At 37.8% G+C, this 18,291-nt stretch overlaps 1 protein-coding gene across 3 annotated transcripts in view; it reads right to left on the bottom strand.

The window, feature by feature from the left end:
• Nucleotides 1–18,291, bottom strand: part of PTPN9 (protein tyrosine phosphatase non-receptor type 9) — a 102,199-nt gene that overhangs the window by 29,898 nt on the left and 54,010 nt on the right. For 2 of the 3 annotated variants that reach the window (XM_077123713.1, XM_077123715.1), the window contains exons 2-5: nt 15,267–15,410; nt 12,450–12,539; nt 11,616–11,739; nt 7,157–7,275 (exon numbers count right to left, since the gene is read on the bottom strand). In XM_077123713.1, coding sequence (XP_076979828.1) covers nt 7,157–7,275; nt 11,616–11,739; nt 12,450–12,539; nt 15,267–15,410 — 477 coding nt within the window. Of the gene's footprint in view, nt 1–7,156; nt 7,276–11,614; nt 11,740–12,449; nt 12,540–15,266; nt 15,411–18,291 lie in introns of all 3 variants that reach the window. The other variant, XM_077123714.1, reaches the window with a different exon arrangement.

The raw sequence follows: 18,291 nt of genomic DNA, 5'->3' as shown, positions 1-18,291 counted from the left end.
CTCAAAGCCCTACCCCCAAAAAAGTCATAGGACTGCAGTAACAGGGTAAAGGCCAAGAAAAGAAAAAGGCTACTTAAAAGCAGAAGGGTCTTGGGACGCCTTGGCTGGTCCCTTCCCCACCCCTCACTGGCTCAGTGTAGCGCCAGCCCAAGCTTCCAGTGCAAATCCATGATCCCAGTTCAGGGAGATCAGAGTAATCTTCACACACATGGCAGGAACATGTATGTCTGATGGTGACCTGAGGGACTCCCCACCTAAAACCTGTTCTATGTATACAAGGCAGTTAACAGAGCTCTCCTACAGAACACTGTGGGACAGCAGTCAATTGTGTTGCCTAGAGCAAGGAACTGCTGGCAGCAGGATACAGAGTAGTACTCGAGACTATGAAGAAATTATCTCCTAGGGAAGAGTACTTGTATATGTTGTATCTGTTTATATAAGGGATTCCTAGGAACACACACACAGGTGCACATCTAAAAGAACACAGGTGCAGAGAGGATTAGGGAGGCCCCTTTACTTTGGCCTGGAAGTATTCTCTAAACTCTCTGTAGGGATAAGTCCTGAAGGAGAACACTGGTATGCGTCAATCTGCAAAACCTGGAGAAGTATTTTCTTTTAGTTTTCTTTTTATTTTCACTCCTGGCATTCAAAGGAAACACTGTTATAACATCAACTGGACACAAGCTTAAGGAAAGGTGCCTTAATATCTAAATTCCAGCAATAACACATTAAAATATCAAAATGTCCAGGTTTCAACAAAAGATTTCAAAATTTACAAAGAAACAGGAAGCAATGGCCCAGGCAAAGAGAAAATTAAAGCACTAGAAACCATCTGTAAGGAAGACCAAAGCTGGAATATAAAAGACAAAGATTTAAAAAAAAAAAAAAAGAAAGAAAGAAAACAAGGTCCTAATTATGCTCAAAGGGCTAAAGGAGAACATGGACAAAGAACTAAAGGAAACCAGAAAAATGATAGATGAACACAAAGAGAATATCAACAGTGATAGAAATTATGAAAGGAACTAAACAAAGTTAAAGACCACAGTAACAAAAATTTAAAATTTTCTAGAGGGGTTTAACAGTACACTAGAGCTGGTGGTAGAAGGAATAAGTGAAATTGAAGATAAGACAATTGAAATCATCCTATCTAAGGAAGAGAAAGAAAAATGAAAAAAAGTGAACAGAGCCTGAGGAACCTGTGGGACATATCAGGCAGACCAGTACATATATTGTGAGTCTATTCAAAGAAATAATGTGGACGGCTTCCCAAATGTAACAAAAGACATGAATATACACATCCAAGACAGTCAACAAATTTCAAACAGGATAAACCCAAATAGACCCAAACCACAGTATATTATAATTAAACAGTCAAATGCCAAAGATAAGAGAGAATCCTGAAAGCCAGCTATAAGAGAGAAGTGTAGTGCCATGTACAAGGGAACCTCAGTAAGAGTAAATGCTCATTTCTCATAGGAAACCAAAGAAGCAAGAAGGTAGTGGGAGGACATATTTAAAGTGCTGAAAGCAAAAAACTACCACCAATAATTCTATATCTGGCAAAACTGTCTTTCAAAAATAAGGGAGAGAGATTAAAACATTCCCAGATAAATAAAAGCTGAAGGAGTCCATCACCACTAGACTGGTCCTACAAGAGATGCTGAAGAGAGTTCTACAGGAAAGGACAATGGGCAATAAATTAAAGCTGCTTGAAGAAATAAAGGTTTCCAGTAAGGGAGATGACATGGGTAAATATAAATGACAATACTATCTGTTTTTGGTTTGGAACTCCACTTTTTTACTTCATACAGAATCTAAACGGCAAATGCATAAAATTAAGAGTAAATCAGTGTTTGGGGGTCAATGTATACACATGTAATCTGTGACAAGAACTACAAAGAGGGGAAATGGAGGGTATAAGAACACAGCTTATATATACTCTTGAAGTTAAAGTGGTATCAAAGCAAATGAGGTTGTTACAGATTTAGGATGTTAAATTTAAGCCCCATGGTAACTACAAAGAGAAATTAGAGTACAGGTTGCCAGGGCTGGGGAGCAGGCAGAAAGAGAAGTTAATGCAAAACGGGTACACAGTTTCTGTTCGGGGAGATGGGGAAGTTTTTTGTTGGTTTTTATTAATTTTTAAATTTTTTTAAACATAACAACAAACACAAACATTCTTACCATATCATTCCATTCTACACATATAATCAGTAATTGACAATATCATCACAGAGTTGTATATTCATCATCATGATCATTTCTTACGTTTGTATCAATTCAGAAAAAGAAATAAAAAAAAAAACAGAAAAAAAACTCATACATACCATGCCCCTTACCCCTTCCTTTCGTTGTTCACTAGCATTTCAATCTACTAAATTTATTTGAACATTTGTTCCCCCTATTATTTATTTTAAATCTGTATGCTTTACTTGCCTGTCGAAAAGGTAGCTAAAAGGAGCATCAGACACAAGGTTTTCACAATCTCACAGTCACACTGTGAAAGCTGTATCATTATACAATCATCTTCGAGAAACACGGCTACTGGAATACAGCTCTATATTTTCAGGCAGTTCCCTTCAGCCTCTCCATTACACCTTAACTAAAAAGGTGATATCTATTTAATGCATAAGAATAACCTCCAGGATAACCTCTCTGTTTGGAATCTCTCAGCCATTGACACTTTATTTTGTCTCATTTTGCTCTTCCTCTTTTTGGTCAAGAAGGTTTTCTCAATCTCTTGATGCTTGAGTCCCAACTCATTCTAGAATTTCTGTCCCAAGTTGCCAGGAAGGTCCACACCCCTGGGAGTCATGTCCCACTTAGGGAGGGGGAGGGCAGTGAGTTTGCTTGTCATTTTGGCTGAGAGAGAGAGGCCACATCTAAGCAACAAAAGAGGTTCTCTTGGGGGTGACTCTTAGGCCTAATTTTAAGTAGGCTTAGCCTAGCCTTTGCGGGGTTAAGTTTCATATGAACAAACCCCAAGATTGGGGGCACAGCCTACTGCTTTGTTGTCCTCACCACTCGTGAGAATATCAAGAATTCTCCACTTGGGGAAGCTGAATTTTCCCCCTTTCTCATCATTCCCCCAAAGGGACTTGGCAAATACTTTTTTATTCCCTGTTCAAATCACTCTGGGCATCACTCTGGACAAACCTACAAAATCTCATGCCCTACCCAAGGTTCCCTGTACTTATGGTGTTCAATTAAGCTGTCCACATAAGTTATATTAGGAAATGCATTAGTCAAAATGTAAATTTTGTACCAAATAAACTTTTTTGCTTTTGTCTCACACATAAGTTAAAATTTTAAAATATTAATTACCATCTATTTTCAACACTCTGGAATACTGACATTCCTTTGTTCATTATGCAAAAACATTTTAAAATTTGTACATTTAGTCACTATCATTATACACTCTAGGCATTCCTAGATTATAGAGACAGGGAAGTTTTACTACTGGAAGATGTTAGTGAAGATGGCAAATGTGATTAATTCCACTGGATAGTATGCTGAGGAGTGGTTGAGATGGGAGACTTTACGTTATATAGTATGTTACCATAATTAAAAAAAAAAAAAGCAAGAAAGCAATTAAAGAGACAATGACAATTAAAGGCAATCCATAATCCTGGACAGGTTCTAACAAGGGAGGAGCAAAAGCCCAAAAGTACATTACTGGGAACTATAAAAAAACAGAAAATAGACTGTAAGCTTTATATCAATATTAAATTTCCTGAACTTGAAAATTGCACTAAGGTGGATACAGAAGCGAATATCCTTGTTCTTAGGAAATGCACATGATAGTATTAAGGGTTCAAGGAAGAAAATGTATACAACCCACACTCAAGCGTTTAGAAAATGGACTAATAAACAGACAGAGATGCATAAAAAGGGCAGGTCGAATGATACAGCAAATGTGGCAAAATGTTAAAATCTGTGGCCCTGATTATCTATGGGGATAGGGGTATGTTAGAGTTGTCTGATTGGGATTTCTATTATTTTTGTAACTGTCTTATAAGTTTGAATCTTTCAAAATAAAAAGTTGAAGAAGAAAGGAGGAAGAAGGAAGTAGGAAGAAGGAAGAAGAAGGAGAAGGAGGCAGCAGTGACAGCAAGGAATAATAAACACAGAGTTCAGTAAAGAAGTTACCTCTGCAAGGGGAGGGTTGGGGAATGGAGAAAAGGAACACACAGATCTTCAATTATTAATTATTAATAATGCTCTAGTTCTTAGTTTGGGTGGTGGGTTCAAAGATGTTCATCAAATTATTTTTTAATTAATTATTTAAAATAAAATAGGGGAATACCAAGAATGGAATGATCATATGGTAAGAATGTTCATATTTGTATGTTGTTGTGTTTAAAAAAAATAAAACAAAAACAACTCTTTAGGCTAAACCTATTGATAATTATGCCTAAGAGTCACCCCCAGAGAACCTCTTTTGTTGCTTAGATGTGGCCTCTCTCTCTAAGCCAATAGGGTAAGTAAACTCACTGCTGTCCCCCTCTATGTGGGACAGGACTCCTAGGAGGAGCCAGGACCTGGCATCATGCGAATGAGAAAGCTTTCTTGACTAAAAGGGGGAGGAGAGAAATTAGACAAAAAGTTTCAGTGGCTGAGAGATTTCAAACAGAGTTGAGAGGTTATCCTGGAGGTTATTCTTATGTATTATAGAGATGTACCTTTTTAGTTTATGGTGTATTGAAGTGTGTGGAGGGAAGTACCTGAAACCATAGAGCGCTATTCCAGTACCCTTGATTCTTGAAGACTGTATAAAGATATAACTTTTAGATTGTGAAAACCTTGTGTCTGATGCTCCTTTTATCCAGGATATGGACAAATGAGTAAAAAAAAATAAATAACAATAAATAAATAAATAAAAAGGGGAGATAAAGGGTAAAAATTGGATAAATTAAAATACTGTGGGTCAATGAGAGAGAGCAGTAAGGAGTATGGAATGTATGAGTTCTTTTTTCTTTTTATTTCTTTTTCTAGAGTGATGCAAATGTTCTAAAAATGACCATGTTGATGAATACACAACATGTGATGATACTGTAAGCCACTAACTGTATAGTATGGTTGGACTGTACGTGTATGGATATTTCTCAATAAAAATAAATAAATAAATAAATAAAATAAGAGGGCCTTGAAAGGGCCAATGATGACAGTATGTCATATATGATGAATCTTATTCTGTATTCCTGAGGTCTGAAAAAAGGAGGAAAGAAACTGCACTTTTATCTACTAGTTTAACAATTTTGTACAAAACTTAAAGGACATAGTTAAAAGGGTATGCAAAAATATAAAGAGCTATATTTCAGTGACGAGTATAATTTCTATTGTAAAGGTAAATAAATACTTCTAAAACTCTAATTCAACAGTACTCCCAAGTGAGGTCCTGGAATAAAGACGGCATAGGCTCCTACACCGATATTTTTCAAACTGCAGTTGTGACTCGGTACATCCTGAAATCAAATTAGCAGGTCATGGCTAACATTTTTTTTTTAATTTATTAATTAAAAAAATAAAGAAACAAAATGAAACAACATACATAATCAGTAATTCACAATATCATCACTTAGTTGCATATTCATTATTTCTTAGAACATTTGCATTAATTCAGAAAAAGAAATAAAAAGACAATAGAAAAAGAAATAAAGTGAACACAGGAAAGAAAAAAAAAAGATTATACCTACCATACCCCTTACCCCTTGCTTTCATTGATCACTAGCATTTAAACTAAATTTATTTTAGCATTTTTCCCCCTATTATTTATTTTTATTCCATATGTTCTACTCCTTTGTTGACAAGATAGATAAAAGGAGCATCAGACACAAGGTTTTCACAATCACACAGTCACATTGTGACATCTGTATCATTATTCAATCATCCTCAAGAAACATGGCTACTGGAACACAGCTCTACATTTTCAGGCAGTTCCCTCCAGCCTCTCCATTACATCTTGAATAACAAGATGATATCTACTTGATGTATAATAACCTCCAGGATAACCTCTGGACTCTGTTTGGAATCTCTCAGCTATTGACACTTTGTCTCATTTCCCTCTTCCCCCTTTTGGTAGAGAAGGTTTTCTCAATCCCTTGATGCTATGTCTCAGCTCATTCTAGGGTTTTTCTCAATCCCTTGATGCTGAGTCTCCATTCATTTCAAGATCTCTGTCCCACGTTGCCAGGAAGGTCCACACCCCTGGTAGTCATGTCCCACGTAGCTAGAGGGGTAGGATGGTGAGACTGCTCGTTGTGTTGGCTGGAGAGAAGGGGCCACATCTGAGCAACAAAAGAGGCTCTCTTGGGGGATAACATTTTTAAAATATGAAATAGAACAGAATAATCAAAGTGACTGAATGTACTGTTGGTAAAGCTGGTTTCGTAAAACTTTTGTTTTGTTTTGTTTTGATCTACACATGCTTACACTCAATTCCAAAATCTAAACATCTCTGAAAAGCTTATTTCCTTTTAAGTATGAAAATTCACCAGGCAACAAAATCTGACCTGAAATGTCAGCAGGCTGTTTACTGCCTTTACTTTACCCCACTAATTATGAATAATAATGCATTTAATTATAAAAATACTCATGTGTCTTATTATAGAGTGCATGTAGGCCATGTCATCTAAATATTAAACAACACCTCTGAATCTAAGAATTTGGGAAGAGGGATTATGGATTTATGTATATAACACTACATGAATATATCCTATATGTGTATAAATAAACCATATACACTTCTGTGTATCTTTCACAGACACTGGCCATACCTAGTCCTTTATTAATTTTTACTCTACAATACTCCAACAAAGAGCTATTCCACCTTTACGATTCACAATTTTCCATGCATTTTTAAGCTTAATTCCTTCCACTTCACTTAATTTTTTTAGGGGGTGTGGTGCATGGTCCAGGTCTCCCACATGGAACGCAAACATTCTACCACTAAACCAACCTTGCACCCTCTCCCACTTCACTTTTTAAAAAGACTATTTCTTATTCTGAGGAAGCAGATATAAGTCATCATTTACAGGTGAGTTCTAAATTGAATATAATGTCTGATGTTGACATCAATCCTAAATCTCCTCCCCCTGAATAGAAAAAACCTAATTATAGAAGGAGAACTGAGTGGACCTTCCCCCAACAGCCTTACCTTCAGCAGGTTTAGGACTTTCTTGCCAAGATCCAGCTCAAAGTTGGTATAATTTGAACCGCACATGTCATAGATAAACACCAATCCATTCCTCTGAGTTTCAAAGCTATAAATCAACCATTGAACAAAAACATTTATAATTAAACAAAGACACAAGAGTATGGCACACATCCAGGACCAAAATAACTACCTCTCTGAAAACTGGTCTTACCAAAGATGATTTACGCTTGGTACCCGCTATGCTTATCAATGCAGATTTATCTAAGTGCCAAACTCCTTGTTTGAGAATGCTCCAGAGCAACTAGGTTATAAAAAGTTGAATGGTTTTCTCCCACCCCTAGAAATCCACTCATTCAAATTGTATACATTTTCCAAAGCTCAACTCAAAAGTTTCTTCTTTCATGAAGTTTTCCCTGATAACTGTAAGCAAATGTACTACATCCGTCCCCTCCTTGAAACCCCATAAATCTTCCTAAGGATTTTTCTTGTGGCCCTTAGCATATTCCAACTTCAGGTAACTAACTGATTCTCCCCTAGAGGGCAGGAACCTACTTTGCTCATCACATTATCTCTAACAATCCAAGCACAGCACAGCAAATAGGTATATAATAAATGGTCACTGAATTGTAATTCAATGGATTGGAAAGCTGTTGCTAAGATAGTATTTTAGACCTGTGGGAACTGCATAGAACAAACCTCCCTCTAGGCCACTGATGGTTAATTTGTCTCTTATGACAGCAATGGAAGACAAAAACTCACAAATGGCCTTTGGAAAGTATCTCTTTTTTTTTAATTGTGAAATATATTTACAAAAAAGCAATAAATTTCCAAGTACAGTTTAACAAGTAGTTATAGAACAGATTTTAAAGTTTGGTATGGGTTACAGTTCCGTGATTTTTTGTTTTTTTCTTCTAGCTGCTCCAAGACACTGAAGACCAGAAAATATCAATATAAGGATTCAGCAGTCAAACTTATTTGTTAAATCCTATCTTCTCTGTTACACCCCTCCTCTTTTTTTTTCCCTTTTTGGTGAAAAATAACATATAAAAAAGCAAAAATTTCAAAGTACATCACAACAGTTAGTTGTAGAACAGATTTCACAGTTTGGTATGGGTTATAATTCCACAATTTTAGGCCTTTACTTCTACCTGCTCTAAGGTACTGAAGCCCAAAAGAAAATATCACTATAATGATTCAGCACTCATAGTCATCTGTTAAACCCTACCTTCTCTGTATAACTCCACCATAACCTTTGATCCTTATACTCATTAGGGGATCTGGGCCATGCCCATTCCAACTCTTTCATGTTGGAAGGCGCTGTCAACAACATGGGGTAGGGGGATGTAAGTAGTTGATGTTCTGGAAAGGCTGGACCCTCTGCATTTCAGGACCCATCTGGAGGTTGTACGTTTCTGGAAAGTTACCCTAGTGCATGGAACCTTTGTAACATCTTATATAACGCCCTAGATATTCTTCAGGATTGGCATGATTGGTTTTGGTTGAGGTTTGGCAAGTTATGATAGGCAATAATGTCTAACTGAAGCTTACGTAAGAGTGACCTCCAGAGTAGCCTCTTGACTTTATTTGAACTCTCTCAGTCACTAATACCTTATTTGCTACACTTCTTTTACCCCTTTTGGTCAGGATGGCATTGTTGATCCTATGGTGCCAGGGCCAGGCTCATGCCTGGGAGTCATCTCCCACGCCACTAGTGGGACTTTCATGTCCCACGTGGAGAGAGGGGAGGAAGCAATGGTTTCACTTGCAGAGTTGGGTTTAGAGAGAGAGAGGCCACATTTGAGCAACAAAAGAGGTCCCTCCAGAGGTGACTCTTAGGGATACCTATAGGTAGGCAATGCTTCTCCACCACATACATAAGGTTCATAAGAACAAGCCTCAAGATCTAGGGCTTGGCCTATTGGTTTGGGTGTCCCTAATGTTCAGCACAGTATTCAGGGTTTCCCCAGTGATAAAGTTTAATAATTCCATAATTTTTCTCCCATTCCTCAAGGGACTTTGCCAATACTTTTTGATTATCTGCTTAATATACTCTGGGATGTATCCAGGCATTACATTAAACTGTATAGGATTAAAGGTTCTCATTCTTATTTTGGGTTCCCTGTGTTTGAAATGTTTAAATGATCTATCCAGACAGGTTGAGTTAGAGTATGTGCTAGAGAAAATTTAGGTTCTGGACCAAATAAAACTTTCTTCATTAGGTCTCAAAGAAAACATCTTTAAAAAGTAGATTAAGAAGTGGTAAACCTATTTCCAGATTGAGCTAAGGTACATGTGAAGATACAAAAGTACTTTTCAGTCCTACCTAAAGACTATCAAAAATTGCACACTTCCACAAGCCAGATTCTTATCTGTTTCTGAAGTGTACATTCAAACGGTCATTTGGAATAAATTATTTGATTGGACTATTCATAGATTACAGCAACAGTTTTTCATCTATTTATAATGAGAAAATTGTTTGACACAAAACACATTCTTGTAATCACAGACCTCAATGTTATCTTGCATTCTAAGTTTTTGTACCAACACTTTTTAGAAGCCTTATACTTCCACCCCTTTTAACAAAATTTAAGACAAAAGCACCTACCTGTGAAATAATCTCTAATTCTGGGATATATGCAAATTTCTCCAGCAGACTTAGTTTCAAACAGCCCCTAATGTCCTACAGTTCAAGCTAAATCTATGAGCACTAAACCTGGAGACTATGATTTACCAAGAGCAAAGATGTTGTTAAAAGTGTGGCACAGGGGCACAGTGACCCAGCAGGCAGAGTTCCTGCCTGCAATGCAGGAGACCTGGGTTCGTTTCCCAGTGCCTGCCCATACAAAAGAAAAAAAAAAAAAAGTGGCACAATTATGAAGTAGGCTACCCAGGTCTACAAACTTTCCATTTTTCCATGAGCTCATCAAGGGCCAAATTCAAAGAATTATAGCTTTTTCCCTCAGAGCTTCAGTGTGTGACCAGGGTCTAAAACATAGACACATCACTGCCATGGGAAATAAAATTTAATTAAAAGAAGCTATGGTGCATAATGATCCAGATTCTCAGATCTGAAACTGCTAATCTTGTGAAGGCACATCAAATAAATGCATGCTCACCTTTCTGTGTAGAGAATATGAGGTTTTCAATGGTAGCCAATAACAATACAGAGTTTGTTTCTTCAGCCAGATGCTTGGAATACCAAGTTTAAAATATAGTCCCTGACATTTGCTTCAGAAAAATTGAGTGTTGAGGGTAGGTAAAGGGATACCAATGAAATAAGACTGGTTGTAGATCACCATTGAAGAAGCTGCATGATGGGTAAAAAGAGGTTTACTATACCATTGTCTTCCTACCTAAGGAGATTAGAAAATTTCCACTATATAATGTTAAAGTAAAAAAGGTGCCTTCCCTCAAGGAGCTTACAATCCAGTGGCAGATGAAAAATGAAATAACAGCATAAGATAAATGACATCATAAAGCCATGAATAATTAAGTACAAAATGACTGGTATAGGTAATAACCACTAGTAGGTCAGAGTAAAAGAATTTTATTTCTACAGGTTGAAGTGGTGAGGGAGGCAATCATGGAAGTTGGGACTTGAAAAAAGGGCAGAATATAGATAACAGAGAAGAGGAAAGGCCATTCTAGCTCAAGATAACACAGGAAAACAAGAATTTCTACTCACTGGAGAACCAGCAAGAATATTTTGCTTGGAGAAAAGGGTTCGTTTTAATTTAGGTTATACGCACCCTCTGGATAATGAGGATTTTTTTTTTTTTAATGAGCATTTTTTAAAAAGCCAATGAGAGTTTTAAGAAAGGGATGGGCAGCATGAAAGCAAGCTTTTAATTGCGTGATCCTCCCATGGGATCCAATACTCATACTGGAAAGAGGAAACTTTGGCCACTGAAGGTTCTGCCTGCTGTGCCTACATGAGAACTCTTGACTCTCTAAGACTCCCAAGAAGGAAGGACAATACTGGCTTTTCTGGGAAAGGAGACTTTCTTTCATTCTCCTGAGCTAAAGAAGCAATTCAAAGGAACCCATATTCTGGAAATTATGCCTGAAGACCAGTCATAGGGAAGAACTGAAAAATTCTAAACTTCTAATTGGGGAGTACAGGGCTATCGAGACCAATGGTCTTTACCCCTTAGCAACAACTCCGTTTTAGAAGAATGCTGTGTATGTGAGCATCAATAGCAGAAACTAAATACCTAATTGGTCTCTGCAGCTTGTGTTATCCTGAAATATAGCCAGCAGGTAAAGATATAGAATACCCACCATATTGACAGTGCCTGGAAACATGTCAAGCCATTTAGGAAATGGACCCTTTTTCTATTTTTAGCACTGCCCAGGGCACATCCTAGAAGCATGATGAAGGCATCCCTGGATTTAATGGAGTAAAGGACTGTCATTTTCCTATTTGGACATAGACTATAAAATAATCTCCATGCTCACCTATCCACAGCTCTGTCTAGCAAATAAAACAGAGCCTGAAGTACCACATGTTGGACCGATTTGTGGGGATGATGCAACCTGGCAGTGAAGAGGGCAATGGAGGCTCCTGTTGGGTCCCGAACATTCTAGGACAAATAAAACAAGAGGAAATATTTAGAAATTGACATAGGAAATCATAACAATCACAAAAGTTTTCTATATTCTGGACAAAGGGATGATATGTGAAGAGAATAGATACTGATAATCCTTCCCTGACTTGTATTATTTCTCCAGAAGGGAAAGAAAGCTGTTTATCATTCCATGACTGATTCTCTGACCAATCCCTGGATCACACTACTGTGGTAAGAAAAAACACATTCTCTTTGCTGTATAACTGCAGAGATCAAAGAATGGTTCTACACTAGATGCCCACTTAATTTCCCAGACAGAATAACAAAAGAAACAAGCAGTAGGAGAGAACCAAAGAACAGTACCATTGTATGCTTATCTGAAAGTCTGAGGTCTCTAAAAGCGTTGAACTCAAGTTTAATAAGGAAGAAGGAAAGATCTAAGACATACTGTATACCCATCCCAAAGGCCTTGACTAAGCTTAGTGGGCCCACAAAGCAATTTTTCTTAGTCTACTGCAATGATTCATTCTACAAATGATTCTCCATAATTTCAAATATTACTAGAATAATTTTCTGCCAAACTGCATGACTGCTTCACATCTGTTCCTTACTCTGTTGAGACTCTCTAAATTCAAGATAAGGTATCTAGAAACCAAATTGAAACAGGACAACAACTACAAAAGGATGTAATGAGGCACTGCAATAGTGGTCCTTTAAAGACTCACTAAGATGGTGAATTTTCCACTAAGAATCTCAGAACGGAGAGGTTCCTCATGAGGTTTCAGCTTCACGATGCCTTCCTTCCTTCGTGTTTCCTAAAAATAAGGAAGAGCAAGATGAATTAATGTGAAAGTATTGTATATCCAGGACAGATCCATATAACCACCAAGTCTCAGAGCTAAGGGGCTTTTTTTTTATAAGTCAACTAGTTTAACTGTGAATTCCTTGGTAAATCCCCTTCCAGGCCAGCTGAGTATGATCAGAGCTCTTGTCCAAGACCACCTGATCAGTCTGTTAGATAGGACATTCTTCTCTGAATCACTGAGAATCTTAACCCTGCCCACAGCCAATATGTATCATTATAGAGCAGGTCAAAGTCCTAAACATGTGACAGTACTGACTTTGCATCAGAAGACTAAAATATGGACCAAAAACTTGCCTGAAAACATACATCCTCAAACATCCTCCACACTAAGTCCTCTCCAACAATAGCTACCATTACCTTGTGTTCTTCACCTTTGTGGCCAGGTTCTTTAAGCTGATGCACAGTACCCTCCCCTCATTCTACTGCATTCTGGTTTCCTCCCAGTCTACTCCACTAAAAGCTCTCGGCATGACCAAGATCTTCCGGTCACTGAATCCAGTGGATAATTTCAGTTCTCTTTTTACATGACAAGGTTGACTACTCACATTCCCTTGTTCCTGAAACATTCTCTACTTTGGATACCATGACAAGAACATATTTTTGTTTTTCCTATTTTTTCAACTACTCACCCTAAGTCACTTTTGCAGGCTTTTTCCATTCATTTGCTCACCAAATTAACTCATTTATCAGTTCAAATCACTCACTCATTTAATTCTACAATATTTGTGGAGCAACATTTATGTGCCAGGCACTGAGCTAAGTGCTAGGATCACCTAAATGCTGGATGAACACAACAAACTAGGACTTTATTTATATTCTCCTCAAATTTATCCCTAAAATCAAATTCAATTGCCTTTAAAGGCAAGACAGCAAGAAAAGTAAAGACAATATTAGTGCTGGGATAAGAAGAGAGGGCATGCCCTACCTTAAGCAATCCAATTTAGCTTTTAAAACAATTCTGGGCCAAAGACAACAAAAAGTTTGTGGTCAGTTTCTCCCCTATAAATCTTCCTACTCCTCACACTTCCTGGATAACCTTTATCCATTCTCATGGCTTCAATATCCAGGTTTACCTTGATGACTATTAAATCTCCATTTCTACCCCAAATTTCTTTTTTGAACCTTAGACTATAAACGTAATGGCTTAGAGGACATGTCTATTTGGATATCTTAGAGGCACTTCAAACTCAGCATTACTGAAGTGAACTCATGACTTTCTCTCTCCATACACCTGCATCAACCTCAGTGTCTCCTAAATTAGTGAATGCCACCACCATTTACCCTGCCACCCAAATCAGAAGCCTGGAATTCTTGTCTCCTCCTTCCTCATATACCAATTTAAACAACCATGCCTTAATCTGCCCACTTCTCTCCATCTCCCCTGACAATACTCTTAATGACACCAAAATCATATCTCCGAGGCAAATGCAACAGCTCTCTACCAGGTCTCTCTACCTTCAGTCTAGTCCCTATGATCCATTCTCTAAAACAGTGAGAAAATTCCTTCCAAAATTCAAATATGATCAACTCATTCCCCTATTTATATCGCGAATGAATTTCTCTGCCTTTAAGAAAAAGGAGACACTCCCTGACCTGGTCTTGCTTACCCCAGTTGAAAAACCTCTTGTCAAACCCCCACTCAACACTCCTGCCAAGCCAAATGTCTCTCTCGACGCCAGGCATTTGAATTTTCTGTTCTCTCTGCCACACATCCCCACCTGTTTGATTCTTACTAATCCTTCAGGTCTAAATTTAAAAGAAATTTCCTTCGGGAAAGTTTCCTGAACTAACTAACTAAATGTGTTTCCAAAGAACCCAGTACTGCCTTATCGTAACATTTATTATACACTGTTCTATAATTGTGTTTAATTTCTCTTTCTCAAATGGTAATCTCTGCACCTGGAACATAGTAAGTATATAATAAATATCTGTTGAATAAATGCATAATTATTGAATGAGCTGACCCACAATATAGGTAGTAAATAAACTTTAGTCCTAAACTAATCCTAGTACTTGTTACCCCAGTTTGTTTGTTTTGTTTTTTAACTTAGTGAGATTTTGTATCTCTTCAGAATGATTGTCTGACCCCAAGACAGCATGCCATACATTGTTGTATCAACTGAGAAAGGAAACACAAGCACAGAACTAAAGTCAGTATTCCCTCAAAAAAAAAAATCAAAACAAAGAGAAAAAACAAAGTAAAATGCTGACGTAGCTGTTTGCATAAAGGTGATATTAAGACAAGGGCTTTGCTAATACAACTGCTCTTCTATTCCAGGGATAGAGCTTCCCTTCCTGAACTGTCCACTAAGCTCAGCACTGAGCAGAATGGAGGGTTTCTAAAAAGCCCAGAGATCCTAAAAACAAGTGGAGTAAAAGGGGTATGTGACCAGAGGCCAGTAGGAGAGCTATGACTCAAGCTCTAAGAAGTGTAAACCACCATCCTGCCACCAAAATGATGTCAGGCTACCTTCTTAGTCTCCCTTAGAGGTGGCAACCTGCTCTAAAATCAAAATTTAGGCACATAAGTGGTACCCTCCAGGAGCTACCCTGCCCAGCCTCAGTTCTCACAAAGGTACTTGGATATTGACAACATTTTTGATGGGAGAGGGGTGAACACTCAGAAAACCACAATGACAAAACCGCCACATCTCTGGTCCACCCCTGAGCAACATACTCTGTAGGAGTGGAACAACTCTATGGCGCGGAGCACATCAAACTTTCTGGCCATGAGGAACTTGACAGCCACATTCCAAGAGAGCGGAGAAACATTGTACTGAACTGTCCACTTGTTAATCTCTTCAAGAAACTGCTTGGTGGCCTGTGTGACAAAGTAAAGAAAAATTAGTAAAAAGATAACATATTTATGGGCCCAAAAAACAAAATAAGCAAAAAAAACTATCACCCTTTCCCCAAGTAAGTCTAGGCCCAAGGTTTACTATAGGGAGCAGGGAAAGAAAACAGGTGAAAACAGAAATAGTTAAAATCTCTAGAACTCAATGAGATCAGAAGCTAGAGCCAGGGTCAAGAGAACAGGATACATCCCAAATGAAATGCATATCATTGGCCCCAAAGTATAAAAGCCAACAGAGTTTTTGGTCTGTTGTTGGTTTTGTTTGTTTCTTTGTTTTTTGGTTTGTTGTTTTTTAAGGAGTCAAAATAAAAGGTGATGGGCCCTCTGAAATGATATTGCATAATATAATATAGCAATCTCAGCTGCTGCTTTGGTCCCATAGCCAACTGGGGATTGCTCTGAGTGTTCATGCTTCACACGACAGCTGGGAAAACCCCAACATTAGCGCCCAGAGACTCATTGATAGTCCCTCTGGATAATGGTTTAATTTGATAGGAACCCTAATATTGGGGAGGAGGGAAGGAAATTTTCATTTTCACCATCTAACACCATGTTGTCAAGATGCCTATTTCTAGAGCTGTTCCTATCTCTTGATTAACCCATGTTCTTTTATCCTCTAGTCTTCTTTACATTATACCAGTTTTCACTCTAGCCAACCCACCCTTCTTTTCTTCATTTTAGAATACAATTACAAATGGGATTCTTGCACACACATTCTGATTTACTAAATGCTTTACGCATACCAATTTTGTTTTCTCCTTCCATCCACAAACTTTCCTCAACTGTTGATCCAAAATGCGATAACCTAATAAGAATTCAATTGTAATCATACTCCTATTACTGATCAATGCACAGTAAAAATGTATTTCTTTATATTAAGCACCTACTATTTATTACGCTAATACCTGTGCTAACAAGTATAAGGAAGTGTAAATATAAGGAAAACAAAAATGAGGTCTGCTTGAAAAAGGATAAGACCAACTTGCCATGTGACCACGGACAAAATAATTCTCTCTTCACCTTTAACTTTTCAACTGTCAAATAAGGGAATAAAGGCAACAACAATGGCCTACTTCAGAATCAGGGTAACAAGCCCTACCTTGCAAATAAAATCCAAACTGCTACATATGTGTTTAAATAACTAGCAACTAGAAACCCAGAAGAGTCAGTAATACCTCACAACAGAATATCTGATTCACTTCTCAATTTCTAGAAAAGAAAATCAGAACTTTATAAACCAGAGAAAAGACAATCAGGCCTGAGGCTACACCTGAGCTTCTGAGCCTTCCAAGTAAGACAATATAACTTACATACATCACTGGAAAAGAAGAGAATCAACTGTTTAATTTAAACCAGCAACATGCTAGAAAGAACTAAGAAATAAAGTCTATGAACGAAAGCCTTCAGACAATCACTTTGTCTTAGAACCAGTTGAAGCCGTACCAGAGAAATGACTCCCAGAGAAGAAAACAGTACAAACTTAGAATGCTCCACAAGAAAGCAGTTTGAGTTGCCTCTACGGGATGAGTGGCCAGCATCAGAATGAGGAAAGACAAAGGAAAAAGCAGACATGGGACACAGAAAGATCCCAGAATCAAAACTCTCAGCAACTCAGGAGGGTCCCCAAGAGACTTTGTAAACGATATCTGTTCTATAAGTTAACATATTATCTTTTAAAATAAACATTTTTATTGAGATATCTTCATACACATACAGTCCATCCAAAGTATACAATCAATGGCTCACAATATCACATAGCTGTGTATTTCTAGAACATTTGCATCACTCCAGAAAAAGACATAAAAAGAAAAATAAAAAAACTCATATCCCATATCCCGTACGCCTTCCCCTCCCTCTCACTGACCACTAATATTTCAATTAACCCATTTTTTTTTACTACTTATCCCCTCCCCCTCATAATTTATTTATTTTTGTCCTTATTTTTTTTTACTTATCTGTCCCTACCCTGGATAAAGGGAGCATCAGACACCAGGTTTTCACAATCACACAGTAACACTATAAAAGCTATACAGTTATACAATCATCTTCAAGAAACAAGGTTTGATCATGTTGATGAATATACAACTATGTGATGATATTGTGAGCCATTGATTGTACACCAAGTATGGAATGTTCATATGTTAAGAATGTTCATATTTGTATGTTGTTTTATCAATAAAAATATTAAAAAAAAAAAAAAAAAAACAAGGCTGCTGGGATACAGTTCAACAGCTTCAGGTACTTCCATCTAGCCACTCCAATACACCATAAACTAAGAAAGGATATCTACATAATGCATAAGAATGACCTCCAGGATAACCTCTTGACTCTGTTTGAAATTTCTCAGCCACTGAAACTTTTAGTCTTAACTTTTGGTTAAGAAGGCTTTTTCACTTCCATGATCTTGGGTCCCGGCTCATCTCCAGAAATCATGCCCCACGTTGCAAGGGAGATTTACACCCCTGGAAGTCATGTCACAAGTAGAGGGGAGGACAGTGAGTTCACCTGCTGAAGTGGCTTAGACAGAGTGGCTACATCTGAGCAACGAAAGAGGTTCTCTGGGGGTGACTGTTAGGCATGATTATAAGAAGGCTTAGCTTTCCCTTTGCAGGAATAAATTTCACAGGGGTGAGCACCAAGATTGAGGGCTTCAGCCTATTGAATTGGTTGTCTCCAATGCTTGCAAGAATATCAGAAATTCCCCAGATGGGGAAACTGAATATTTCCTCCTTTCTCCCCAGACCCCCAAGGGGACTTTGCAAATACTTTTTTATTCTCTGTCCAAATTACTTTAGGATATATTAGGGCACCACATTAACCTGTACAAACCAACAAGATCTCACGCCCT

The sequence above is a fragment of the Tamandua tetradactyla genome, chromosome 12 (genome assembly GCF_023851605.1).
Source record: "Tamandua tetradactyla isolate mTamTet1 chromosome 12, mTamTet1.pri, whole genome shotgun sequence".
In the NCBI taxonomy this organism is placed as follows: Eukaryota; Metazoa; Chordata; class Mammalia; order Pilosa; family Myrmecophagidae; genus Tamandua; species Tamandua tetradactyla.
This window is presented reverse-complemented; position numbering and strand designations above follow the sequence as displayed.